At 60.9% G+C, this 23,562-nt stretch overlaps 3 protein-coding genes across 15 annotated transcripts; 1 reads left to right on the top strand and 2 right to left on the bottom strand.

Moving 5' to 3' along the window:
* The first annotated feature begins 1,172 nt into the window (after window positions 1-1,172).
* On the top strand, window positions 1,173-11,158 carry PKMYT1 (protein kinase, membrane associated tyrosine/threonine 1). 10 transcript variants are annotated; one of them, XM_077906320.1, is made up of 11 exons: window positions 1,173-1,328; window positions 1,642-1,748; window positions 3,392-3,433; window positions 6,182-6,246; window positions 6,913-7,417; window positions 8,229-8,722; window positions 9,336-9,442; window positions 9,568-9,740; window positions 9,826-9,983; window positions 10,634-10,831; window positions 10,916-11,158. In XM_077906320.1, the coding sequence occupies exons 5-11, from the start codon at window positions 7,067-7,069 to the stop codon at window positions 11,025-11,027; spliced, it is 1,593 nt and encodes a 530-aa protein (XP_077762446.1). In that variant the 5' UTR covers window positions 1,173-1,328; window positions 1,642-1,748; window positions 3,392-3,433; window positions 6,182-6,246; window positions 6,913-7,066; the 3' UTR covers window positions 11,028-11,158. The 10 variants fall into 10 exon arrangements, with proteins under 10 accessions (XP_077762446.1, XP_077762443.1, XP_077762449.1 ...); XM_077906317.1 differs by lacking the exon at window positions 6,182-6,246; XM_077906323.1 differs by lacking the exon at window positions 6,182-6,246 and having other exon boundaries at window positions 6,910-7,417; window positions 10,733-10,819.
* PAQR4 (progestin and adipoQ receptor family member 4) lies at window positions 6,588-14,362 on the bottom strand. Of its 3 annotated transcripts, XR_013384842.1 has the most exons (4): window positions 14,117-14,361; window positions 12,590-12,811; window positions 11,202-12,078; window positions 6,588-10,315 (listed from the first exon to the last, which is right to left on the bottom strand). XR_013384842.1 is itself a non-coding variant. In XM_077906324.1 (3 exons), the coding sequence occupies exons 1-3, from the start codon at window positions 14,280-14,282 to the stop codon at window positions 11,630-11,632; spliced, it is 837 nt and encodes a 278-aa protein (XP_077762450.1). In that variant the 5' UTR covers window positions 14,283-14,361; the 3' UTR covers window positions 6,588-11,629. The 3 variants fall into 3 exon arrangements, 2 of the variants coding, with proteins under 2 accessions (XP_077762450.1, XP_077762451.1); XM_077906324.1 differs by having other exon boundaries at window positions 6,588-12,078; XM_077906325.1 differs by lacking the exon at window positions 6,588-10,315 and having other exon boundaries at window positions 11,766-12,449; window positions 14,117-14,362.
* A 1,197-nt stretch (window positions 14,363-15,559) lies between these two features.
* On the bottom strand, window positions 15,560-19,395 carry KREMEN2 (kringle containing transmembrane protein 2). Of its 2 annotated transcripts, XM_077906293.1 has the most exons (9): window positions 18,916-19,395; window positions 18,541-18,715; window positions 17,707-17,798; window positions 17,483-17,607; window positions 17,124-17,277; window positions 16,713-17,045; window positions 16,486-16,626; window positions 16,337-16,421; window positions 15,560-16,131 (listed from the first exon to the last, which is right to left on the bottom strand). In XM_077906293.1, the coding sequence occupies exons 1-9, from the start codon at window positions 19,007-19,009 to the stop codon at window positions 15,921-15,923; spliced, it is 1,410 nt and encodes a 469-aa protein (XP_077762419.1). In that variant the 5' UTR covers window positions 19,010-19,395; the 3' UTR covers window positions 15,560-15,920. The 2 variants fall into 2 exon arrangements, with proteins under 2 accessions (XP_077762419.1, XP_077762420.1); XM_077906294.1 differs by lacking the exon at window positions 16,337-16,421 and having other exon boundaries at window positions 16,504-16,626.
* Window positions 19,396-23,562: the final 4,167 nt, after the last annotated feature.

Here is a 23,562-nt window from a genome sequence, read left to right as displayed (position 1 = left end):
AGATGCAAATGCAAAGAAAGGGTGCACGGAGGTGGGAGGGGGGGAATGCAGCCCCCAGAGAAGCTCTAGTCTAGGCTGTGGGCCTAACCTGGTGTGCCAGGCCCTCCTGTGCTGGCCCATGTACTGGAATGTTCGCACAAGGCGCAGGCACCACAGGGGGCTGGGAACCCTAACCTGTCAGTAACTTGGGGGACTGGTGGTCAACACATAGACCCGTAGAAAGAGAACAGAGTTTCAGATGGAGATAAAAGTAATATGAAGATAAGGCGGAGGAAACGAGATGCAGTGAGATGGGCGGTGTTCTAGCGACGGTGGCCTGGAAGACGGACTCCCGTCCACCAGGTCAAACGGATAAAAGCTGCAGCCGCGCAATTGTTAGGAAGCGGCGCTCGCTCCGCCCCGGCTCCCCGCTAAGAACTCGAAGGGGATCATCCAATTTGAACTTCCAGCTCCGTATGGGAAGCTGCAGCAGCTCGGTTTTTGCAGAAGCGACTAATCCGAAGCTCAGCAAGGCCCAGAGCGTTCCCAAGGTCGTGCCCCAGGAAGGGGCCGAGGCAGGGCTGAGATGAGCTCAAATCTCAAATGCAAAGAATGGCCGGGGCTGCCTCGAAGGTGGCAGCGGTTTCTCCGGAGGACCTCGCGGGGGCGGGGAGAGGTGGCGTCCCGGGGCGGTGCGCGGCCGGCAGGACCGAGCCCGCGGGCCCGGGGCGCTCCACCCTGCACCCTGCGGGGACTTCCCGTCCGGTCCCGGGCACGTCCCCCAGGCACCTCGGGGCCCCCGCACGGAACGCCCCTTTATAGTCTCGGGGACTACGGCTGCGGGGCGAGGGCCGGGGCGCGGGGTCTGGGTCTGGATACAGGTCTGTCCGTATCCCGGGAACCGAGCGGGAGAGGCGCAGCCGCCAGCCCCGCCCGCGCCACGCCTTCGCGGGGACTCCGCACAGCGTAGCCGCCCCTGCCCGCGCGGGCGCAGAGGGGACGTCGCGCCTGCGCAGTGACAGGGTACGGCCTGAGGAGCCGGCGGCGACGCGCACGCAGGGCCGCGGGGGCGGGGCCGCGGTGCTCTGGGCGCCTCTGATAGGCTGCTTTGGAGAGAGGGCGGGGCCAGAGGCGTTCCTGGGCGGGGCCTCGAGGCCGGTTTGGAATTTTTGGCGCGAGCCGGTTCTGCGCGCGTTCACGGGCCGTTCCCCCTCCGAGAGTCCTCCCGCCCGGCGTCAGGAGCCGTCGGCCGCAGACCCCCTCCCGCCTGACCGCCCCAGCGGCTTCCGCGGCCTCTGCCCGCCCGGAGTCGGGGCCCCGGCCAAGCCGCGCCCCGCCCACCCGTCCAGGTGAGCCCAGGCCGGGGCCTGAGGGTCTTGGGCCGGGACGTCCCTCCCGGCCGCCCTCTGCCCCCTGACAGCCCGGTCCGGGGTCAGCCTCAAGCCCTCCGGGTCCCGCGGGGTCCCCGCCCACCGCCCCTCCGCGGCTCCGGGGCCGACCCGGGCCTCCGTCCTTCCCGGGCCTCCAGTGCCCGCCGGGAGCGCCCCTCCCCGGCGGCGGCCCCCCGCAGCCCCTCCCGCCCGGAGCCCCGCCCGCCTCTCCCCTTGCGCCCTCTCCCCCCGCCCCTCCCCGTGACAGCCGGCCTCTCCAATGGTTCGCCAGGGTTTCCCCGCGTCCACGGAGCTGAACCAGCTGTGGCCCTGCCCGGGAGGAGCTCACAGTCTAGCGCGGTAGACCGTGGTCAGCAATGTGTCCGGCGCAGCGAGAGGGTGAGGCCCCTGAGAGCTCCAGAGCTCCCGCAGGCCTGCTCGGGGCACCCCCTGTTCCTCCGCCCTCCTCTGTCCCCTGCAGGAGCTGGTTGGCCGGGCCAGCGGTATTCGAATGCAGGTGACACTGGGCTGGTCCCAGAGCTGGTTCAAGATGCAGGTGCCCGGTGTGCCAAATATGCTAGGACTGGGCCTGCAGGCTGTGCTTCTGCCGCGACCTAGGGGGTTCCCACACCCTGGCTGTGCACTTTAAGACGCCCTGAGATGGGAATCCTGACATGAATACCGGCAGGGGAAGGGTCCCCACGGGATGTAGGATGTCTTACAGGCCGGCCCCCATGGAGGTCCCTCCCGCAGCCCCTCCCTGTCCCAGCGACGGGAGGGCACACTTCAGACTGCTCCCTAGGCTTCTGTTACTGGTTCACTCCCGGCTGGGTATGGCATCTTTTGATACACTGTGGCTTCCTCTCAAAATTGGAGGACCCCTCCCTCCTCCTCTTTGGTTTTCTTGTTTTTGTTTCTCTTATAACATTATAGCAACACACCAGCCCTTTCTCTCCCAGCAAACACCCTTGGGACCACTGCACTTTGTTCTTTCATTACTGCTCAGAACAGTGTTTATTATATGTTACTTATTATGTAACAGCATTTATTGGAGGATGTGTATGCCTGTCCCAATTCAAAATGTCTCTGATTTTAGAAAGTTAATAGAGTACACATATCATTTCTATGTAACATCACCTGTGGGCCTAGGACATCATCCCATAATCAGGCACATAAATATTTTTTCTTTTTTTTTTTTTAAGATTTTATTTATCAGTTTGAGAGAGAGATAGAGCAGAGGGCCGAGAGAGGGAGAAAGAGGCTCCCCACTGAGCAGAGAGCCTGATGCTGGAGCTGGATCCCAGGACCCTGGGATCATGACCTGAGCACAAGACGGGCGCTTCACTGACTGAGCCACCCAGGTGCCCCCACATTAATATTTCTGTCAAGAAATATATGAATATTGACACTTAGATGGAAAAATAAGTCAGATTTTTCTGCTAATTGATTTTTGGATGTAGAAATCCAGTTGTTCCAGCACTATTTATAGAGACTTTCCAACTGAATTGTTTTGGCACTCTTGTCAAAGTCAATTGTCTATAAATGTGAGGGTTTATTTCTAAACTCTCAGCTGTATTCTGTTGATCTATATGACTGTCCTTATGTGAATACCACACTGTTCTGATTCCTGTAGCTTTGTTTTTAAGATTTTATTTATTTATTCATGAGAGGTACAGACAGAGGCAGAGACACAGGCAGAGGTAGACTCCCCGAGGGGAGCCTAATGTGGGACTCCATCCTAGGACCCCTGGATCACAACCTGAGCCAAAGGCAGATGCTCAGCCACTGAGCCACCCAAGCGACCCTGATTCCTGTAGCTTTGAAATCAGGAAGTACAAGTCTTCCAACTTTATTTTGACTATTCTGGGTCCTGTGAATTTCCATATGAATTTTAGGATCAGTTTCTCAGTTTCTGCAAAGAAACCAGCTGGGATTCTGATTTGGATTTTACTGAATCTGTAGATCAACTTGGAGAGTATTGCCATTTGATCAATATTAAGTCTTTGGGTCTATGAACATGTCACATCTTTCCATTTATTTAGGTCGTCTTTAATTTCATTGAGAAGCTGAGGGAAGAATGGAAAGTAAGTATATATGTATATGTATATATGTATAAGTATATATGTATATATGTATAATGTTTCTCATATTGACTTTTCTTATTTATTGCTCTGGTTCTCTTCATTTGTTTCTGTGGATTCAAGTTACCTTCTGGTGTCATCTTCTAGTCCAGTATAGTTCTGTTCCCCCCCCCACCTCTTTTGGGCTGGTATTTGTAAGTATGTTACATTTCTATACCTTATATGGCCAGTGTATAATTACATTGTATTGTTTTGTCCAATTTCCTTTTTTTTTTTTTAAGATTTTATTTATTTATTCATGAGCCACCCGGGCTGCCCAGTCCAATTGCTTTTTAAATCAGCTGGGTGAGGGGGGATATCCCTGTGTGGCTCAGTGGTTCAGCACCTGCCTTTGGCCCAGGGCGTGATCCTGGAGTCCTGGGATCAAGTCCCACGTTAGACTCCCGGCATGGAGCCTGCTTCTCCCTCTGCCTGTGTCTCTGCCTCTCTCTCTCTCCCTCTCTATGTCTGTCATGAATAAATAAATAAAAATCTTTTTAAAAAAATAAATCAGCTAAGGGAAGAAATATGTATTTACATTGTCTTTTGTATCACATAAGTATTTTTACCAATTACTGTTTGGGATCACTTGCTTTTTGCCTGGAGAATTACCTTTTACTTTTTCTTGTAAAAAACTAGAGCCTATTACCAATGAAGTTTTTGTTTTTACCCGGGAACGTCTTTATTTTACCTATGGTTTTTGAAAGATAGTTTTGTTGGATATAGGATTCTTGGTTGACAAAGGTCACCCTCCAACACTTTGAATATGCAACCCGACTGCCTTCTGGCCTTCACTGTTTCTGGTGAGAAGTCAGCAGTTAATCTCCTGGGGTGGGGGAGGCTTGTGAGTGATTAGTGCTTTTCCTTTTTTTTTTTTTTTAAGATTTCTATTTATTTATTCATGAGAGATAGAGGGAGGCAGAGGGAGAAGCAGGGTCCATGCAGGGAGCCCAATGCAGGACTTGATCCCAGGACTCCAGGATCACGCCCTGGGCCGAAGGCAGGTCCTAAACTGCTGAGCCACCCGGGACTCCCAGTGCTTTTCCTCTTAACACTCTCAAGATTATGTCCTTCTTTTTGGTTTTCAGCATTTTAAAAAATGGAGACAGCACAAGCAGGGGGAACTGCAGAGGGAGAGGGAGAAGCAGGCTCCCCGCTGAGCAGGGAGCCCAACACAGGGCTAGATCCCAGGACCCTGGCATCATGACCTGAGCTGAACGCAGATGCTTAACTGACTGAGCCCCCGAGGGGCCCCTCTTTTGAGCATTTTTAATATGATGTGTCTGCGTGTGGATCTCTTCACTTATCCTACCTGAAGTTTACTGAGCTTATTGGCTAAGTTAATTCATTTTTCTTGGGGCAGGGAGGTTTTTCTGGGAATCACACTTGGGAAGCTTTCCTCTATTATTTCTTAGCATATTTTCCCTGCTGCTTCTCTTCTTTCCTTCAGTGTGCCATTCTGTACATGCTGGTGTATGTACTGGTATCCTACAATCCTCCAAGCATCTGTTCCCTCTCTTCATTCTTTGTTCCCTCTGTTCTTCAGACTGCATAATCTCTGTTGATCTATCTTCAAGTTTGCCAATCATCCTGGCAGTTCAAATCTACTGTTGAGCCCCTCCAGTGAGTATTTTTATTTCAGCATTATACCTTTCATTTTCATAATTTCCATTTGGTTCTTTATTTTTTTTTAATATTTTATTTATTTATTCATGAGAGACAGAGGCAGAGGCATAGGCAGGGGGAGAAGCAGCTCCCTGTAGGGGGCCCAATGTGGGACTCAATCCCAGGACCCGGTGATCACACCTTAAGCCAAAGGCAGGTGCTCAACTGCTGAGCCACACAGGCATCCCATCCACTTGGTTCTTTTTATAATTTCTATCTCATTATTAATATTCTTTATTTGGTGAGATGTTATCATCCTGATTCTCTTTGGTAAGCATGGTTTCCTTTAGTTCTTTGAAAATATTTATAGCAGCTACTTTGACGCCTTTATCTGTGAAACCTGGCATTTGGTCCCTCTTACAGGTAGTTTTTTGTCATCTGCTTTGTTCCTGTGTGTGGGTCACACTTTCCTATGTCTCTATATCTAGTAATTTTTGTTGTCGAAAACTGGGCATTTCAGACAATGTTATAGCAACTGTGGCTCCTGGTTTCTCACCCCCCTCTGGGGATTGTGACTGTTGTTTGCTTGTTTATGTGCTTTGGATGGACAGGCTGGGCCTTTGGAGTGATGTCTCTTTTACCTGCAGTGTGAAGCCTCTGCTGCTACTCCTCAGAGGGCCCAGGCTTGGGCATGTGTGAGGTCACCTTGGAATGCCAGTGGTTTTACAGGGGCTTTCTTTATCCTTTTCCACACTTAACTGTTAGGCTCCACCAATTGTGGACTGATTGTTCTATTGCTTTTGACAATGCCTAGGGCATCAGTTGCTCCGTAGACTGAGCTAAGTAATTTGGGGCTCCTTAGACAAGGTAGCTTTTGAATTCAGTGTCTGAGGTTTGTTCTGACCCCAACAAAGCTCTTGTTAGCTATTTCTTTCCCCAGTTCTCTCTGCTAAACCAGCTGGCCTATAGGGTGCCTTGTTGCACTAATGAGATACCAGCTTCCTGCTATTTGCTTACCACCAAAACCTGCACTGACTTTGAGAGTGCCTTTAGGCTTGAACTTCCTACACATTGTTTGAAATCAAGTTTTTTGTTTTTTGTTTTCAGGGAGCGCTTCAGAACTTTCTTTCTCCATTGCCTGTTTCTCTGTAGGCGGAATCTTTGGGCCACAGGTCTGGAGCTGAGGGCAGGGACAGTGGTGCCCATCTCTCTGGGTGACACTGCTGCATTAGGGTGGGGACGGTAGCTTCTGGCCTTCTCTGCTCGCCCTTCCCATGGGGGAGCTTCCTTTCTGTGAATGAGCCTGGGCTGGAGCGATCAGGCCTCAGTGTTCCCTGCCCTCTGGCTCTGAGCTAGAGCTTTTGCCCTGTGACGGGGACTGATGGAAGAGGGAGCCCCCAGCCTCTCTGCTGCACCTGCCTGGACCTTAGCATCTGTAACACGGAGCTGGAAGTGGAGCCCCACTAAAGGAGTTTTAGCCCTGCAGCAGGGAGAAAAAAGTCAGAAAAGAAACTTGGTTTCAGACCTTTGTTTTTACTTTTGAATTAGAGATAAGGGCTGGTGGGCCTGTGTTAATATTTCCACTTTCCATTTTTGGAAGAAGGTGCATATTTTAAAGCCAAACAGCTGGTTTGTTTGCCCTTATGTGGCCCTGGATGTGGCAGGGATACACATTCAGGCGGTCCAGCTCCAGAACCTGCCTCAGCTTAACCTCTGCTGTACTGTGGAAGTCTCTAGGACATGGCCGTGGGTTTTTCAGTTCATGCTTCTACGACCTCCAGGGTACAGACAACTCTGTCCAGGCCTATGTATATCTGTCCCCTGCCTTCTCCCAGCAGGTGCTCGTCCCTGTGGCCTCCATGTGTAAAGCAGAACGTGTGAGCAGAGTGGACGTGGCTGTCTTCCAAGGCCTCTTTGGGGCCACAGAACCAGGCACTGTTTGAGTGGACACACTGCTCCGTGCTGTGCACCTCAGGACCTCCTGCGCTGGTCATGCCTGTGCCCACAGAGGGCACCCCTCCACCCCTGAGTGGTACCCCTGTCCCAGTGCCAGCCTACTTCCGTCACGCAGAACCTGGCTTCTCCCTCAAGAGGCCTGGGGGGCTCAGTCGGAGCCTCCCGCCCCGGCCCCCTGCCAAAGGCAGCATCCCCATCAGCCGTCTCTTTCCTCCCCGGACCCCAGGCTGGCACCAGCCCCAGCCCCGGAGGGTGTCATTTCGAGGCAAAGCCTCTGAGACCCTACAGAGCCCCTCATATGACCCAAGCCGGCCAGAGTCCTTTTTCCAACAGAGCTTCCAGAGGCTTGGCCGCCTGGGCCATGGCTCTTATGGAGAGGTTTTCAAGGTGAGTGGGGAGACGACTCCTTGGGCTTGCTGGGGGATGCCCCCTGCCCCACCTCTCACCCCTGCCTGGATGGGACTGTCCTGGGCAGCCTGCTTCTCACAGGTTGACATGCTCCGTTCCTCAGTGCTTGATTCGACTGCTTTCGCCTTCCCCTCCCACAGGCCTCTCAATACACACTCACCCTTGTCCACAGTCTGGCACGCCTTACAGGCTCCTGGCTGCTTTCTCTCCTGCCCTGGAGCCAGCCCTGTCTGTAGGGCACACGCTTCCCCACCCCTTTGGCCGGCAGGCACTCAGGCTACCCCCTCCATGCCACTTTTTTTTTTTCTTAAAATATATTTCTAGTCATTTATATTTTCTTTAAAATGGTGATTCTGCTTACACAAGTACTACATGGAGATAATTTTGTGGTTAAAAAGTACAAACAACATAGGTCTGTAGACCAGTTCTTCCCAGAGGAAACTACTGTGCTTCTCAGGTGGGTGTCCCTCCTTCCAGACCCTTCTCTGTACATCTCCAGAGTTGACCATATAGAGACAAACTCATCTTCAACACAGCGGATCATACTGCCCACATGGTTCTGTAGCCAGCTTTCTTCACATAACTGCGTGCCACGGACACGCTTTTAGCCCAATGCTTAGAGCTCATAGTGGTTTATCCATTTATGCAATTGTGTGCGCGCGGGTCTCTCTAAGGTAGATGCCATGCTGCAACTTCCACACTTGTAAATTCTTAATAGAACCTGCCAGATAGTCATTCTAAGTGGTCATGCCACCTCCCGTCCCACCTGTGGGCACCGCCTCCCTTCCAGGTGCGCTCCAAGGAAGATGGCCGGCTCTATGCAATAAAGCGCTCGATGTCACCGTTCCGGGGCCCCAAGGACCGGGCCCGCAAGCTGGCTGAGGTCGGCGGCCACGAGAAGGTGGGGCAGCACCCGCGCTGTGTGCGGCTGGAGCAAGCCTGGGAGGAGGGCGGCATCCTGTACTTGCAGACCGAGCTGTGCGGGCCCAGCCTGCAGCAGCACTGTGAGGCCTGGGGCACCGGCCTGCCAGAGGCCCAGGTCTGGGGCTACCTGCGAGATACCCTGCTGGCCCTGGCTCACCTCCACGGCCAAGGTCTGGTCCACCTTGACGTCAAGCCTGCCAACATCTTCCTGGGGCCCCGGGGCCGTTGCAAGCTGGGTGACTTTGGGCTGCTGGTTGAGCTGGGTACGTCTGGAGCTGGTGAGGCCCAGGAGGGAGACCCCCGTTACATGGCCCCGGAGCTCCTGCATGGCTCCTACGGGACAGCAGCCGACGTGTTCAGGTGAGGGCTGGGAGGGGGGCGGGGGGCGGTGCCGGGGGTGGGGGCTGCAGTTGCCCGAGGGAGGGAAGCCCCACCCTAGCCCAAAGTCAGGAACCCCGGCCTGGCCTCGGGCTGAACATCCTGCCCCAAAGGGGTGGAGGCCTGCCCTGAGGCTGAGGGGGTTCTGCAGTCAGGCTGTCTAAGCAGCAAACCCTCTGGAGCCACTTTACATGAATCTATCCACTTCCTCACTGCACCTCCACAGGAGGGATGATTACTGCATTTACAGGGACTGGACCTGGCACTGGGCTCCCTTGTCCCTGCCAGTAATGCTGTTCGGCCTCTAGCAGCCATATCCAGCTTTATCAACAGAGTGGGGACAGGAACATGAGCAGACCCAGTGCCTGTCCAGTGAGCGGTGCAGGATGGCTCACCGGCTGGTGGGCAGCCTGTGCTGTGTGTGGGCTCCATGCCCCACACCATGGTCCCACCATTGGACCTCCTGGGGCCTTCTCAGGACCCCTCACTGCTCCCTCCCCACTTCCCTGGATCGGGGTGGAAGACAGCAGCCCTTCTGGAATCCGGGTCCCAAGGCCAACCTTGCCTCTTCTGTTCCTGTCCCCGTCCTTCCCAGTCTGGGTCTCACCGTCCTGGAAGTGGCATGCAATATGGAGCTGCCCCACGGTGGGGAGGGCTGGCAGCAGCTTCGCCAGGGCTATCTGCCCCCTGAGTTCACTGCTGGTAAGTGGAGGTCGGGGATGGTGCTACCTCCCACCAGGGGGGTCCTGGGGGATGGCATGGCTGGCGGTGGGGACCACTGGCCTCCAGGCCCAGTCGCCCCTGACACGGCCCTGCCCTGTGGACAGGCCTATCTTCCGAGCTGCGTTCTGTCCTCACCATGATGCTGGAACCTGACCCCAAGCTGCGGGCCACCGCTGAGGCCCTGCTGGCTCTGCCCATGCTCAGGCGGCCTCGGCCATGGAGCATTCTGTGGTACGTGGCTGCCGATGCCCTCAGCCGAGGGTGGGCCCTGTGGCAGGTAAGTCAGGCGATGGTGGCAGGATGCCCCACCCTGCTCCCCAGTGCCAGGGTCTGACCTGCCTCCACCATCCCTGTCCCCACAGGCCCTGCTTTCCTTGCTGTGCTGGCTCTGGCACGGATTGGCTCACCCCGCCAGCTGGCTGCAGCCGCCGAGCCCACCAGCCACCCCGCCTGGCTCCCCACCCTGCAGCCTCCTCCTGGACAGCAGCCTCTCCAGCAGCTGGGATGATGACAGCATAGGGTGGGTGAGAGCTGAGGGTGGGTGAGAGCTGAGGGTGCTGGGGGCGGGGGATAGGGGTGGTCAACAGCGCCAGGTCCCAGACCCAGGAGGATTAGCAGGGAGAGACCCCTCCCACAAACCTGGCCCCCATCATGCCCTGGGAAGGGAATCGAGGCCAGTGGGGGTACAGCCTGCCCTGTTTGAATGCAGCTGTCCCTTCCAAGCCCAGAGCAGGGAGCAGGGTGGGGGCCACAGCTCCCATGACAGCAGGGGCTGCCGGTGCTCACAGATGAGGTACTGTCCTCTCACAGCCTGGGGAGCTGCGCCCTGGGAAACTCCTCGGTTCTAGGTACCTGGTGGCCAGAGGAGAGGCTGTCATTAAGGAACTGTTACAAAAGAAAACCACAGGCTTGGGCACCACCCTCAGGAGGAACCATACCATTAACCCCTTCTTTAAGGAAATGTCACCCCTTTGCCATGGGGACACTTTATATCGACATGAAGTACCAGCTAAGCTTCATTTGCCACAAGGTCACTTCAAAGCCAGCTGTCCAAACCCATGTGTTCCAAAACGGAACAGAGGTGGCCTTTCAAAGTTGTGAAAGTGCTTTTCTCAAGGGGCACCTCGTTTCCGCTGGTCCTGACAGTGGTCCTGCTCCTGTCCATGGCAGGAGGAGCCTGGGGCTGGCTCCCTGCCCCGCCCAGCTGTGGTGGCCTCCGGGTGCACTCCCCACCCCTCGACACCTTACTTGTCTGGCTACCCGGTGCAGGCTCTCACTCTCTGCAGAGGCTGTCCTGGCCAGGGCTACTGGGAACACCTCCACCCCCCGCAGTGGCTCCCCCGCCCCCCGGAACAGGTACACACTGAGGTGAGCAGGCCCTGAGTCCAGGGGGGTGGGAGGTGGTGGCTCTCAGTCTCTGAGTGTCATCTGTCTCTCTTCCCTCCCACCCAGGGATGCCCTGGACCTGAGTGACATTGACTCCGAGCCCGCTCGGGGCTCCTTCCCCTCCTTCGAACCTCGGAACCTTCTCAGCCTGTTTGAGGACTCACTGGGCCCAGGCTGAGTCCACAAGCCAGCCTTGGCGCTTTTAACCTTTTAGCCACCCCCCCAATCCTCCTGGAGGTGGGGTTCCCTCTGGGAACTCCACTGGTGCCTCCTGCCTACCCATGTCTAATAAAATGTATTTGAATCTTGGGAGCGCCCAAGCTTGCTTGTGTGGCAACGCAGCGCTTCCTACCCTTTATTGATGTTGCCAGGGGTTTGTGACCCCAAGGCTGAGCCCTGATACAGGGCCCCAGGCCAGCTGACTGGAGGTAGGATCCAGGCGCTGTGTGGAGCAGAGATTTCCTGAGCAGGCACGTCCCCACTGTGTAGGTCGAGCCATCAGAGCATGGCACTCGAGGTGGAGGGAGGGCCCTCAGCCCAGTGGCCACTCAGTGCTTCATGTCTCTGTGCTAGCTGCCTGGAAAAAGCAGCTGCAGCCGCCCTCCTACCCCTTGGTCCTGGGATAAGAGACTAGTCCTGTTGCCCAAACCCCTCACTCCACAGTCTCTGGATGAAGGGAAAAGGGGTGGGTGAGCCTCAGGCTGCAGGGAGGGCTGGCATGCAGAGCAGAAAGGTCAGGAAATATGGGCTGAAGGCTGGGCAAGGCAGCCACGAGGTACCTTACATGTGGGGCAGGGTGGTGGGCTCACGGCTCTGGGCTGATAGCATCCCAACTGTCAGAGCCAGACGTGACCCCAGAGTCCCTCTGGCCACACCCTCACAGGTCACAGAGGAGGATAAACGGAGGCCTAGGAAGGAAGGTTTCCGTCTAGCCCACACAGACAGTACCCTGAAAGAAGGCAGGGAGGGAAGCCAGAGCTCTGAGACGTGCGTAGAAGAGGCTAGTCCACAGGGAAGATCAGACGAACGGGTGATGGCTTCCAGCTGGGAAGTCCAGTTTGCTGGAAGCATCCAGGGAGTCAGCCCCTCGCAGACCAGCAGGAGCGAAGGGCGATCGTCGGTCCCAGGTGACTGCAGAGAGGGTGACGTGGCAGGCAGGAGGTGGCTCAGTCTGGGGGGCAGGTGTGGTGGGCGGCCCAGAGCAGATCTGGCACGACGCCGGCGTGCAGCTGGAGGATGGAGCCCACACTGAGCAGGTGCATGATCTGGTGGGAGTTGCCCCAGTAGTCGAAGCGGCCAGGTCCCCAGCGCTCTGGCAGGCGGGCCACGTTCACCAGTCCCCCAAGCAGTGCCAGCGCATCCATGCGCAGGTAGCAGTGCAGGGAGCCAGGGGCGCCGGAGCCCAGCCCTACTCCCCGGGCCCCGAACACCAGGAGGCGGGCAGCAGCCTGCCAACCAAAGGCACGGAGCCGGGCACTGGTGGAGGGGGCAGTGAGGGCCCGCCAGCCAGCCACACCGGACAGCACGGTGTAGCCCACCAGGGCAGCTGGACGCAGCCAGGGCCTACAGGCCAGGGTGCAGTGGATGATGGGCAGCGCCCCTGTATGGAGAGAGGTGGGAGGCACGTCACCGGGGAACTGCCTGCCCTCTACTTCGGGGGCTCGTGTGAGTGACCCTCCCTCCACCTCCCTGGCGGCCACCCACCTCCCGTCCTTCAGGCCACCCCGTCGCATGGCTCACCAAGGGTGTTGACAAGGCAGACGCCACACATGTCCAGGGCGAGGAGGCGGGTGTACACGGCGCTGCCCCCTTGGTGGCACATGAAGAGATGGTAGAGCACAGAGCCCGCGGGAGGGGCCAGGCAGGCCACACAGTGTGTCCCGCCCAGCCAGCCGTCCTGGCCCAGCTGGCCCCACGGCATGGTCATGGGCAGCAGCACCAGGAAGCCTAGCAAGGCCAGCCCTGGAGGAGGGAGACAATTATCCATCACGCGGCTTGAGCGCCGAGGACAAGCCATGTCCTCAGGGAGCCCACAGTCTAGAAATGATACAGGAGGGAGGAGGCAAGATGGGTCTTGATGATGCTCTTAGCATGCTCGTGGCTGGGCCCCCGGCAGGGGCAGGCCCTGTGCCTTCAGTAACTTCAGTGACTTAGCAGAGCTCCCAAGAGTTTCTGGAGGTAGAGACCGTTGTCCACACATTCAGTTGAAGAACCCAAGCCAGTGCCCCAGGTGACCCCAGCAATGAAAGCAGAGTAGAACCCAGCAGTCTTATCTCCTCCCTGCAGCATATTACCTCCCCAGAACACAGGTGGCCCCGATCCCCCAAACTTGGTGTGTCAGCAGAAGCCAGAAGGACGCATGATCTCATGCTGAATTTTATATAGGATATGTGGGCAATGATACTAGATCTGCGGGTCACTTAGCTTGCTTCTCTCAACCCCTGTGTCCTCTCTATAAGTGACCAGACGCAGGGAGGCTTTGGGTCTTTCTGTCTTCCAGAAAGGGCAGACTCAGGCAGGGGAGACGGGCTGCAGGAGCTCGTTTCCTACTTCCCCAGGGAGCTTTTCCTGCCCTCCATTCCTCTCAGCCCCAGCCAGGCCCTTCCCACCCTTTCCCCTGGGCACTCCGGCACTGCCCTCCCAGGGGTCAAAGACAGGCACAGCCTACTAGGCTGCTGGCTGCACATGGGCAAGGTCTGGCCAGGCCCCAGTCGGCCGGCGAGCCAGGTACCAAGGTTAGGCCCAGCGGGCTCAGGCCCCTCTCCTGGCCCGGACAGCCCAAGGAGTGGCAGGGCTGTGTCAGCAGATAAGGGCCGCGGAGGTGGGGAGGAGGGGCCGCCGCCAGGCGGAGCCCCGTGGCCGGGCGGAGGAGGGTGGCAAGACCGCCACCCCGGGAGGGGCTGGGGCCTGGCTTCTTTCCTGGGCCCCGAGGCCGAAGTTAACACCCATGTCCTGGACGAGCGCAGGCGGGGGAGGGTGCCCCGGACGCTGGGATTATGAAGGGGCGGGCACCAGGCTCCTCCCCGGGGCTCAGAGGGATTAAGCGGACTCGGTCCCCCACTCTGCGTCCCCCGTCTGCCCCGGGGGCCCCGCCCGGGAGCGGAAGGACAGTTCCGTCCGGGACAATGGCAGCTTTGTCACCAGGGCGCCCGGCCGTGCCAGGGCCCAGGCAGCCCGGGACCTGAACCCTGGGCCCTCGCCGGCCCCCGGGCCCCCGGGCCGGCTCGGGCAAGGCTGCCGCGGGTGCGGATGCGGGGCGCGGCTCACCGTGCGTGTAGATGTTGCCCAGCTCGTTGTGCAGGTAGAAGAGGCTGCGCAGACAGCCCGAGCCGCTGCTGGCCGGCCGGTAGCCCGTGAGCACGAACTTGTTGAACTGCAGGTGCGGCGGGGAGCTGGCCCAGTCCAGCAGGCGCGGCCCGGCCAGGAACGCCATGGCCCGCGCCGGGCGGGCGCCGCGCTCCTCTGGCCCGGCCTGCTGCTCACAGCTGCCGCGGCGCGCGGAGGCTCATCCCGGCGCCCGCCCGCCGCCCGGCGCTCCGTCCGCGCACGCGCCGCCGGGGGTCCTGGCCCGCGCCCCCTCCCGCGCTGCGCACGCGCGGCCGGGCGCCCCCACGCCGGGGCGGAGGCTGGGGCCGCGCGGGGCGCCGGAGCGCAGTGCGGCCGGCCTGGCAGGGGCGGGCGCGCCGCGGGGACAGCGCCTGGTGGCGGCGGCGGCGGCAGCGGCGACGGCCGGCTGTCTCTCCGCGGCCGGGAGGACGGGTGCGGCCGGACACTGGTGGGGACGCCAGACTCCGCCCCAGCGGCTCGCCCCCGCCATCCCGCCAGCGTTTCGCGCGCGGTGCCAGTGACGTCGACCCTGCGAGGGCCAATGGGCGCGGCTGGCGGGGAGGCCCCGCCCACGCCCAGACTTTGGCTCAATTAGCATAATATACGCGGTCCCAGCCTCATTTGCATGGGGCAGCTGTGGGCGAGGGCTCCGAGGTTCTGGGTCCCGGTGGCTCTGCTGGAGTGACCCCGGAGCCTTGTCTGCCTCGCGCGCCCCGGCTTTCCGCGCGACCCCCCAGGTCGACGCACCCTGGGGCACTCAGCCTCCCCGCCGCCCATCCCCACCCCTCACCCGGGCTCTGTCCAAGGTGCTGCCGGCCCCGGCCCTTCGGCCCAGGAAGGTCTAGACCCGGCGCGCCCCCACTCCAGGGGTGATCTCTCCAGTCGACTCAGCCCGAGCGCAGAGGGCCACGCTCAGATGCTCAGGCCTCTACAGGTGTGTCTGACGCGCCCCGCACCCTCGGGCGATGCCCTGCCCTTCGGACCAGTCTTCTGAGAACTTGGGCGCGGTCAGACTCGCTCCCTGTTATCGCCCATGGAGGGCACCTTCAGTTCCACCCGGAAAAGACAGGAATCGGAGGGGAAGAGAGTAGGCAGGAGGCCAAGGGAAAAAAGTCGGTCCCTGCCCGGGTTCATCCTAAAGCGGGTCCAGGAATGCATCCTCCTCCGGTTTAACCCCGCTCACCCCCGGCTTCCCCCTCCTCCCCTTCTCCCGGACCCCACCCACCCTTCTGCCTCTGCCTTTCTCAGTCCTCCGCCTTCCTGGCGGCCCCGAATCACTCCACGCTCCGACCAACCTTAATTTGCATGGACACACCCAACCCTGCTCCAATACCCTCATTAACATAACCCCTTTCATCACGCAGGAACTTGCAGAGCCCTGTATCAAAATAGGTCCTTTATTCAAAGTCTATGGTTGGTCTTTTGACTGCTTTCCTTGACCTCTCACATTTCACTTAGGGCAGCAGTCCAGGACCACCCCAAGAGGCTCAGGAAGCCAACTGAAATCAGAGACCCCTCTATCAAAGTTCATGAGGAAGGGGAGCTGGGATCCTCTTGCCCTTTGGCCTCTGCCATCTGGCCCCTGAGGGTCAGACCAAGTTCTCAACAGCACCAGATGCTTCCGGTCCAACGTCTGGCCTCCACGGGATGACCAGAGACCCAGCTGCCCTTAACGGGGCAGAAGGTCAGCGCTGAGTGCAGCATGGAGTCTCGGGTGTCCATCCCGCTTGCAGAGGGTCCGGAGTCAGAGAGCAGAGATGAGCGAGCGCAGGGAACTCTGGCTGGAGGCGCTCAGGGGCCGGTAACTCGCCGCTAGACCCTCAGCCTGAGGGTCCCCGGGGGGGCAGGGCAGGGCCACCCCTCGAGGCCGGCGGTACCACACAGCCCAGCTTCTCCCGGGGCCCCGCGAAGGCCCCAACGCCGGGGGCCCTTTTCCCGGAGCCAGCAGACAGCTCCTAGAGAAGGAGCAGACGTCAGCCGAACCCAACCAATCTTGCCTCCAGCGTCCTGCTTCGCCTGCGGTCGCCGGCGCGACTCCCTGTGTGGACGCAAGGCCTCGCCCCCGAGAACCCAGCCCGGCCCCCCTGGAGCTCCCAGCTTCCCAGCACCCCTCCCGCGCAGCGAGGCGTCCGCCCTCAGGCCCTGCCCCGGGGGGCGCACCGTCGGCGCAGCAGGCGCAGCAGCGACAGCAGCAGCAGCAGCAGCAGCAGCACGGAGACGGCCGCGACCGTCGGGAAGACCCGGGCTGCGGGCACACGGTGCTGTGAGGAGCTGGTCTGGGCGGGGCGGCTCCCCAAACTCCCTCCCGCCTGGCACGCCCGCCTCACCCCCCATCGCGGCCTCCGGAGCCCCGGGCCGGGGGCTGCAGCTCGCGTTGGCCCCGTCGAGGGGCGCTGCGGGGGTCTGGGCCCAGCCCTCGGGCGCCGGGTTGTCAGCGGCGTCCTGCAGCCCTGCGGGGAGAGGGGTGAGGCGGGCCGGGGGTCGGGCCGGGGGCCGGGGGCCGGGGGCGGGGCGGGGGCGCGGGCCGGGCTCTCACCGTGGAATGTGAGCGCGAAGCCCTGCGCGTGGCCGCGCGCGTCGCTGCGGAAGGTGAGCAGCAGCGCGGAGACCCGCAGGCGCAGCGGCCCGGGCGGCGGCCGGCGGGAGCCGTCGAAGGCGCGGAGCAGGCTGCCCGAGGCGGCGTCGCGCAGCTCCAGCCGGTCGCGCGGGTCGGCCAGCTCGAAGAGGCGGAAGGTGAGCTCCAGCGCGGCGCCCGGCGGGCGCAGCAGCCAGCTGCAGTTGCGGTCCGGACCGTACTCGTCGGGGAAGTCCGGGGAGTACACGACGCCCTGAGGCGCGGTCCAGTTGCCCTGGCAGGAGCCCACGGACACTGTGGGCGGAGCCGGCGTCAGAACCCCGGGCCGGGCTCCCCGCCCGCCCCAGGCCCCCCTGCCCGCTCACTCCTCACCTTCGTAGATGCCCAGGCGCCCATCGCCGCCGCACAGCTGGCCTGGGTGGCCGAAGCAAATCTGGTCGCAGTCGGTAGCTGGGGCCGGGCGTCCCCGGTCCAGGTCGCTTTCGGAGCCACAGAAGCAGGCGTAGCCGGCCTCCACGCCCGCCAGCTGGGAGCACAGACTGGGTGACCCCCGAGGCAGGGGCGGGGGCAGGGGCAGGGGAGAGGGAGGCTGGGGCCTGGGCCGTAGGTGGGAGCCGGCCTGGAGCTTCCAAAATCAACGTCAGGGTTTGACGTCAGAGGCGGGAGTTGATTTGGGTCCTGAGATCAAGTTCAGGGGGTCACCGTTCTGGGCCGGAGGTGGGGGTCAGTACCTGGTAGCCCTTCATGCGGCAGAAGCGGAGGCACACCTGCACCGTGAGCTTTGTCGAGGTGCCGCTGGGGCCGCTGAGAGCCGGGGGGGCCCCCGAATCCACGAAGCAGCCCAGGTACCCCGGCACTGAGGAGCAGCAGAGTCAGGCTTGGTCCCTTCCCTCCAAGAGCCAACTCTACCCAGGCAGCCGGCCGTTCCCAGCCTTGCCCAGCCAGGCCCACTCACTGTGACACGTGGGGATGTCGCAATAGCGCCAGTAGATGCCTTCCTCTGTCTCAGCTACATAGCACCATGGCTGCACGTCGCCGTCTGGGTTCCTGCCATTGGGGGAGAAGTGGTCCAGATCCCCCCACCGCAAGGGCTGCAAATCCCAGGCCCCATCCCACAACCTGTTCTCAAAACGGCCACCACCACGTGTGTTAGAACTTATTTGTTCGTTCCTCTCTGTTGTCCCACAAGTTCAGGTTTGTCCCACGTGCTTCTGGATGTCAACTTCCGACTGGGTGGGGGGTAAGGGGGAGATGTCCTTAAAGGGGCCCTGAGGACATATTTTGGGCTGCAGCTGTTGCTAGGACATGACCTTATACACAAGGACTTTGAGGCCACCAGGGGTTTCCCCAACCCTGTCTTGGGCCTCAGCCATTCTCTTGCCTTGGAACCCTACTTTAAGGCAAAAGTGGGGATCTCTGAGCTTTGTGTGTCCTCCCACTCCACTCCAGACAGCAGAGGGGGCTCTGAGCCCCCAATCCCTCCATCACGAGTAGAGCCTCTCAAGTAAGTTGTATGGCAAGGGCCCAGCCCCTTGCTCCAGGGCTCGCCCCTGCCTGGGTTCCGCTGGCACGGGCTTCTGGGATGCCCAGGCCTGACCTGACACTGCAGAGTTTGGGCACCGAAGGCCAGTCCCCCACCGGAAAATGTTCAGCGCGTCCCGCCTGGCCCCTAGGAGGGGCTAGGCCAGGTCCCTCGTGCAGCTGCGCGCCCAGCCCCTCCAGGTGGACTTTGTGTCCCACGGGCCAAGACCTCCGCACAGCCCAGTCGGGCCCCCGGCCCTCCCCTCACCGGCAGAAGTTGTGTGGGCCCAGTCCCCAGCGGCCCTGGGGGTCGCTGGCGCTGCTGTAGCTGTGCTGCTGCGTCTGGTCCCAGAAGAGGCACGGGCGGCCAGCCCCGCGGGGCCCTGTGCGGTTCTGGTGGCCGCGGTAGTCGGCGCCATTCACCTGGAAGCACTCGGACAGGACTGCAGGACAACCGCAGGGGCCGGAGGTCAGACCTTCCCGCATCTCCACCACTGCGACCCCAACTGCCACCCTGCTTGCCAGCCAGCACCTCCGCGCCTATGGGGCCCTGGAGCTGCTCAGCTGCTCCAGCCACCGGCTCCGCCCCCTCCTCTGCCTCCGCCTGGGTGAGGCAAGGGACAGGAGTTGGGCCGAGACTCACCTGGGCTGTGCAGGCTCCCCGCCGAGGCCCTGAGGGGCGGCAGCAGCGGGAGGAAGAGGAGGAGGAGGAGGACCTGTGGGGTCCCCGTCTCCATCGTCCCCAACCAGAGAGAGGTTGCCTGGGCTGGAGCAGGGTCCAGGCCGCCCCCAGGGTCGCTCCGGGGTCTTCCAGGCCACCTGGGGGCCGTTGTCCTCTGACAGTCTGCTCTCCAGGCGCGCTCTCAGTCTGGACCGGTGAACTACCTCCCACGGGGATCTGCCTCCCCGGTTCCCGCCCCTGAAGGCGCCTCTCTGCCCCTGGTTCCCCCAGGCTGTATCCCTGGGGTCCTCTGGCCAGCAGCGCCCTCTGTCACTGCCTCTGGGGGCTCCAGGTCTCGCCTCCGCTTCCACGCCCACCCCCTCGGGAGGCGCCTTGCTCTCTGAGTCGCCCTCGCTCAGGTCTCTAACGCACTGGCTCCTGCCCCCCTCGCGTCCCTCTGTGGGTCCCTCCCCCTGGAATCCCTCCCTCCCCACCCCATCCCCCCCCTGAGGCCGGGAAGCCCCGCCCGAGACTGGAGCGGAGGCAGCAGGTCCAGACGCCTCCCACGCCAACACCCCCCTCCCCAACACCCTGCCCGGGGACCCCGGTGTCCCGGCCCGCGGCTCCCCTCCCCCAGCCCCCCGCTCGCTCCCAGGGTCCCCGCGGGCTCTAGGGCTGCGTGGAGCAGGCCAGGCCAGTCGGTGGACAGAAGGGCCCTAATGGGGCTGATACAAGACCCTGTCCCGAGGCCGCCCGCCGCCGGGACACCGCAGAGGCGCCCGTGAATCCGGCCCTCGCTCGCACTCCCGGTCACCCACCCAGCGCCACAAGCTCCAAAGCACACCCTCTTCGGATCCCCGCGCCCCTCTCCCCAAGTACCGAATGCCTCTGGTTTGACGAAGGAAGTGCCACTCCCTGCCCGTCCCCCCCCCCCCCCCCCCGCCCCGCGCCCCCGAGACAAGCGGGACCGGTGGACGCTCAGTCCCGGACAGGCAGGGCCAGCTGGTGTCTGGGGACGGAGGCAGCTGCGCCCCTGGTCCCGGCCCGCCCCCTCCTCTCTTCCCCCTTCTTTCCGTAGGACCCCCGGCCCAGGCTCGCCGGGGCCCTCGCAGCGCCGTGGAATTCCCCCAGCGGAGCCCCCCCACCCCCACCCTGGCGGGGGAGGGGGAGGGGAGCAGGCCCGGGCAGGCGTGGGGGGAAATTCCCCGCCCCCTCCCCCCGGGCCGACTCCTCCGAATCCTCTGATCTCCCAGCGCCGCCCGCCGGCTGCCCCCAGGGCTTGGGGGGAGGCCAGCGCAGGTGCGTGGGAGGGCGGGGGCGGGCGCCGGGGCGGGGACGCGCGGCAGCGCCTCCCCTGCGGCCCCGCTCCGCGCGCAGCTCTGGCCGCTCAGTCCAGCCTCGCCCCCTGCCCAGGCCCTCGCCAAGCTGTTCAGCCCTGACAGAGCTGTCGGGGCCATTAGGATGGGAGGGGGAGCAGGAAGGATTCTAGAAGGGCCAAGATGTGGGCGGCGCCGGCGGGTCGGACACCTCGCAGTTGGTGCCCGGGTGAGCCTTCGGAGGAGCCGGGCTTGGCTTTCCGAAAGTAGGTGCCCAGGCGGGTGGCCTCCTGGGGAGTACCCCTCGGCCGCCAGGATGCCCAGGGCTCAGCTCCCGGACTCCTGGCCTTGCTGAGCACTGGACTGGGAGGCTCACCTGCGCAGGCCAGCCCAGCGCAGAGCACCTGTCTAATGCCCCCCTGGGCCAGGGGACAGCTGGAGGCCAGCCTTAGCTGCGGGTGGGAAAGAGGCAGTTGCTGCCAGGGCTCGTAGGTGCCCTCCCAAGTTTCTGGCCAGCAGGGAGCTGGGGTCTGCGGGCCGCGGCTCTGTGACCGAGTTGTGTGCAGAGCCTCACCACCAGGGTCACCGAATACCCAGGAAAGGGCTGGGTGGGGGATAGGGACAAGGGTCAGTAGGGAGAGTAGAGTAGGGACTGCCCCCGCCTGGCGGGCCAGGCTGTCGCGCAGTCTAATGTACTTCCTGAGGCCTCCGTCTCCTGCAAAGGGGAGGCTGGAGGACTGGGGGAGGGTGCTCCATTCCAGAACTGGGGCACCCACGTGAGGGGCAGTGTAGTGTGCTCCTTGCAGGCTCCAGTGCCAGATGACTCCCGGAACCTCAAACTAAAGAGGCCCTTGGCCCTCACCCTGCCACTTAGAGGGAGTTCAGGAAAGTTGAAGGGCCTCACAGTCTCAGCCAGGACTTCCGCTTGGTCCCCCCAGACTGCCGTGGGGGGAGGGCTGGGTCCCTCCTACCTGCTCCGGCCCTCTACCTGTGTTTACTGACCCCGGTTCCTCCTGCTCCTGTGCAAACAGCTGAACTTCATTTTCCTGCCTCCCTTGCATCTGACTATGGGGGTGAGTTCGGGCCAACCGGGCGTGTGCAGGAGTGATGCCTCGGTACTCGAAGTAGGGGGGCCGCCCACCAGCAGCGGCATCCCTGAGGAGCTTGTTAGAAATGCAGGTTCCCAGGCTCCACCCCGGACATCCTTCATCAGGACCTCCAGGTTGGCAAAGCGCACACGTAGGCCCCTGCCAACTGGATGCGGAAGATGCCCAGGGCCTGGAGAGGGGAAGGAGCTGGATTGCCGGGTGACCTCGTGGAAGGTGGCCACCAGCCAGGAGAGTAGGGATGCGTGAGAAAGAAGCCCGTGTTGCCTGGCAGCTCCGCCGACACAGCCCTGCCCCGTCTAGTTCTGGTCGCCCGTGTTGCTTTCCCTGGCGTCCTAACGAAGTCCCACAGTCTGGGCGGCAGGGTGGCTTCCTTCTGGGAGCTGAGTGCAGGCTCCTTTGACGCCCCTCCACTAGCTTCAGGAGGCCACTGGGTCATCACTGGTGTGCCTTGGCCTGTGGAAGCATCACCACAGTCTGGCTTCATCTTCACGCGGCGTTCTCCCTGCGTGAGTCTGTGTCCAAATCTCCACCCCCCCGCCCACCCCGTTTTAAAAGATTTTATTTATTCATTTGAGAGACAGAGCACGAGCAGGAAGGAGAGGCAGACGCCATCCCAGGACCGGGATCATGACCTGAGCCCCCCGGGCGCCCTGTACTGCCAGACGCCCCCAGGAGTCCCAGATCTCTCTCTCTCTCTTTTTGAGGGTGCATAGTAGTCCATGGTGTGGCTAGACCACATTTTCTTTATCCCTTCATATGTCAGTGGACATGTGGGTCACTTCCACCAGCCAGTGTCCAACAGACTTGGGACAGGGACCTGAGCAGGACCCTGATTGGGTCCCCACTGCCCCCCGTCTTCACCTCCTCAATCACATTTAACAGAGATTGTTTGAGCCCTTGTAGGTGCTGGGCAAATACTCTTCCTTTCTCTAAAGCATTGGGGGTGAGAGGCCAGAGCCCAAGGGCCAAGCCAGGGCCTTATTGCCAAAGCCAAGGGGCCCTTCTAGAGCCTTCCAAATCCTCAGGGGAACAGTGGGATAGGCGGCCAGAAGGGTCTGGGCTCTGCAGGGCCGTGGTGAGGATATGGCCTAAGGCCAGGGACCTCCTGCCCCAGTACCTCTGGCTTTTGGTCCTTGGTTCATCATACTTGATGTGGAAACCAGACAGAGGACACCTGGGCCAGGTGCTGCGTGATAGGACTGCATTTTAGGGGCACCTGGGGGGCTCAGCAGTTGAGCGTCTACCTTCGGCTCAGGGTGTGATCCGGGGTCCTGGGATTGAGTCCCGCATGGGGCTCCCTGCATGGAGCCTGCTTCTCCTCTGCCTGTGTCTCTGCCTCTCTCTCTCTGTGTCTCTTGTGAACAAATAAATAAAATCTTTAAAAAAGAAAAAAAAAGACTGCATTTTAGAAAGCTCCTGGCGATCATGGGGATGGATTGCAGAAAGGGGGCAGTGGAGACTGCTGTAGCCATGCAGGCCAGTGGTTGGGGCTCTAGTGATTCTGGGGCCGGGACTGGGGGTGTTTACTCAGGCAAGGACCAGCGACACGGTTGTCTTCACTGTGTATGTGCCTTAGCTGGCGCCCTGGAGTGACTGTATCCCTCCGAAATTCGTATGTTGAAACTCGAATCAAATGTGATGCTATCAGGACGTGAAGCCCCTGGGAGGTGTTTAGGTCAGCATGGAGCTTCAGGATGGATCATGAGCGGCCAGAGAGTGAGCTAGTCACCCGCCCCAACGAGGACGCAGCAAGGAGGCTCTCATCAGAACGCACTCGGGCGTGCCCCCTCATCCCAGGCCTCCAGCCTCAGAGCCCTGAGGCGTGCACGTTGGTTGTGGAAGGGTCCCTCCATCTGTGGCATTTGTTAAGACACCTTGGATGGACTGACACCCGAATCCCCCAAAGCCTCTCAGCGCCAGGGAAAGAAACCCCTTCTGCTTCACCACGTGGGGAAAGTGGGCAGAGTGAGTGAGCCTAATGGGTCTGGGGCTTCTTTTTGGGGTGATGAATATTCTGGAATTAGATGGTGGTGATGGACGCAGCACTGGTGAATATACTAAGAGCCACTGAGTCACAGACTGAGTGGCGCGTGGATTAAGGACAGGGCGGCACGCAGCACAGCTCTGGGTTTCTCCTCGTGCGGTGGAACCACCACGAGGAGGACAACAGGTGGCTGTCCCCCTCTGCTGCTGTACCCCGTGCC

Source organism: Canis aureus, chromosome 8 (genome assembly GCF_053574225.1).
Source record: "Canis aureus isolate CA01 chromosome 8, VMU_Caureus_v.1.0, whole genome shotgun sequence".
Lineage (NCBI taxonomy): Eukaryota > Metazoa > Chordata > Mammalia > Carnivora > Canidae > Canis > Canis aureus.
Note: the sequence above shows the minus strand (reverse complement) of the source record. Positions and strands in the feature narration are given on the sequence as shown.

Excerpts from the sequence above, each read along its gene's own strand:
- PKMYT1 (XM_077906317.1), top strand. The coding sequence starts at position 7,067 with ATGCCTGTGCCCACAGAGGGCACCCCTCCACCCCTGAGTGGTACCCCT. Across the intron at positions 9,741-9,825 it reads GAGGGTGGGCCCTGTGGCAG|GCCCTGCTTTCCTTGCTGTG; the intron begins GTAAGTCAGGCG and ends CTGTCCCCACAG. Across the intron at positions 10,832-10,915 it reads CGGAACAGGTACACACTGAG|GGATGCCCTGGACCTGAGTG; the intron begins GTGAGCAGGCCC and ends CCTCCCACCCAG.
- PAQR4 (XM_077906324.1), bottom strand. The coding sequence starts at position 14,282 with ATGGCGTTCCTGGCCGGGCCGCGCCTGCTGGACTGGGCCAGCTCCCCG. Across the intron at positions 12,812-14,116 it reads GGGCAACATCTACACGCACG|GGCTGGCCTTGCTAGGCTTC; the intron begins GTGAGCCGCGCC and ends TCCCTCCTCCAG. Across the intron at positions 12,079-12,589 it reads CTGCCTTGTCAACACCCTTG|CTGCACGCCGGCGTCGTGCC; the intron begins GTGAGCCATGCG and ends TCCATCCTCCAG.
- KREMEN2 (XM_077906293.1), bottom strand. The coding sequence starts at position 19,009 with ATGGAGACGGGGACCCCACAGGTCCTCCTCCTCCTCCTCTTCCTCCCG. Across the intron at positions 18,716-18,915 it reads GGGGAGCCTGCACAGCCCAG|TCCTGTCCGAGTGCTTCCAG; the intron begins GTGAGTCTCGGC and ends GTTGTCCTGCAG. Across the intron at positions 16,627-16,712 it reads CTTCGCGCTCACATTCCACG|GGCTGCAGGACGCCGCTGAC; the intron begins GTGAGAGCCCGG and ends CTCTCCCCGCAG.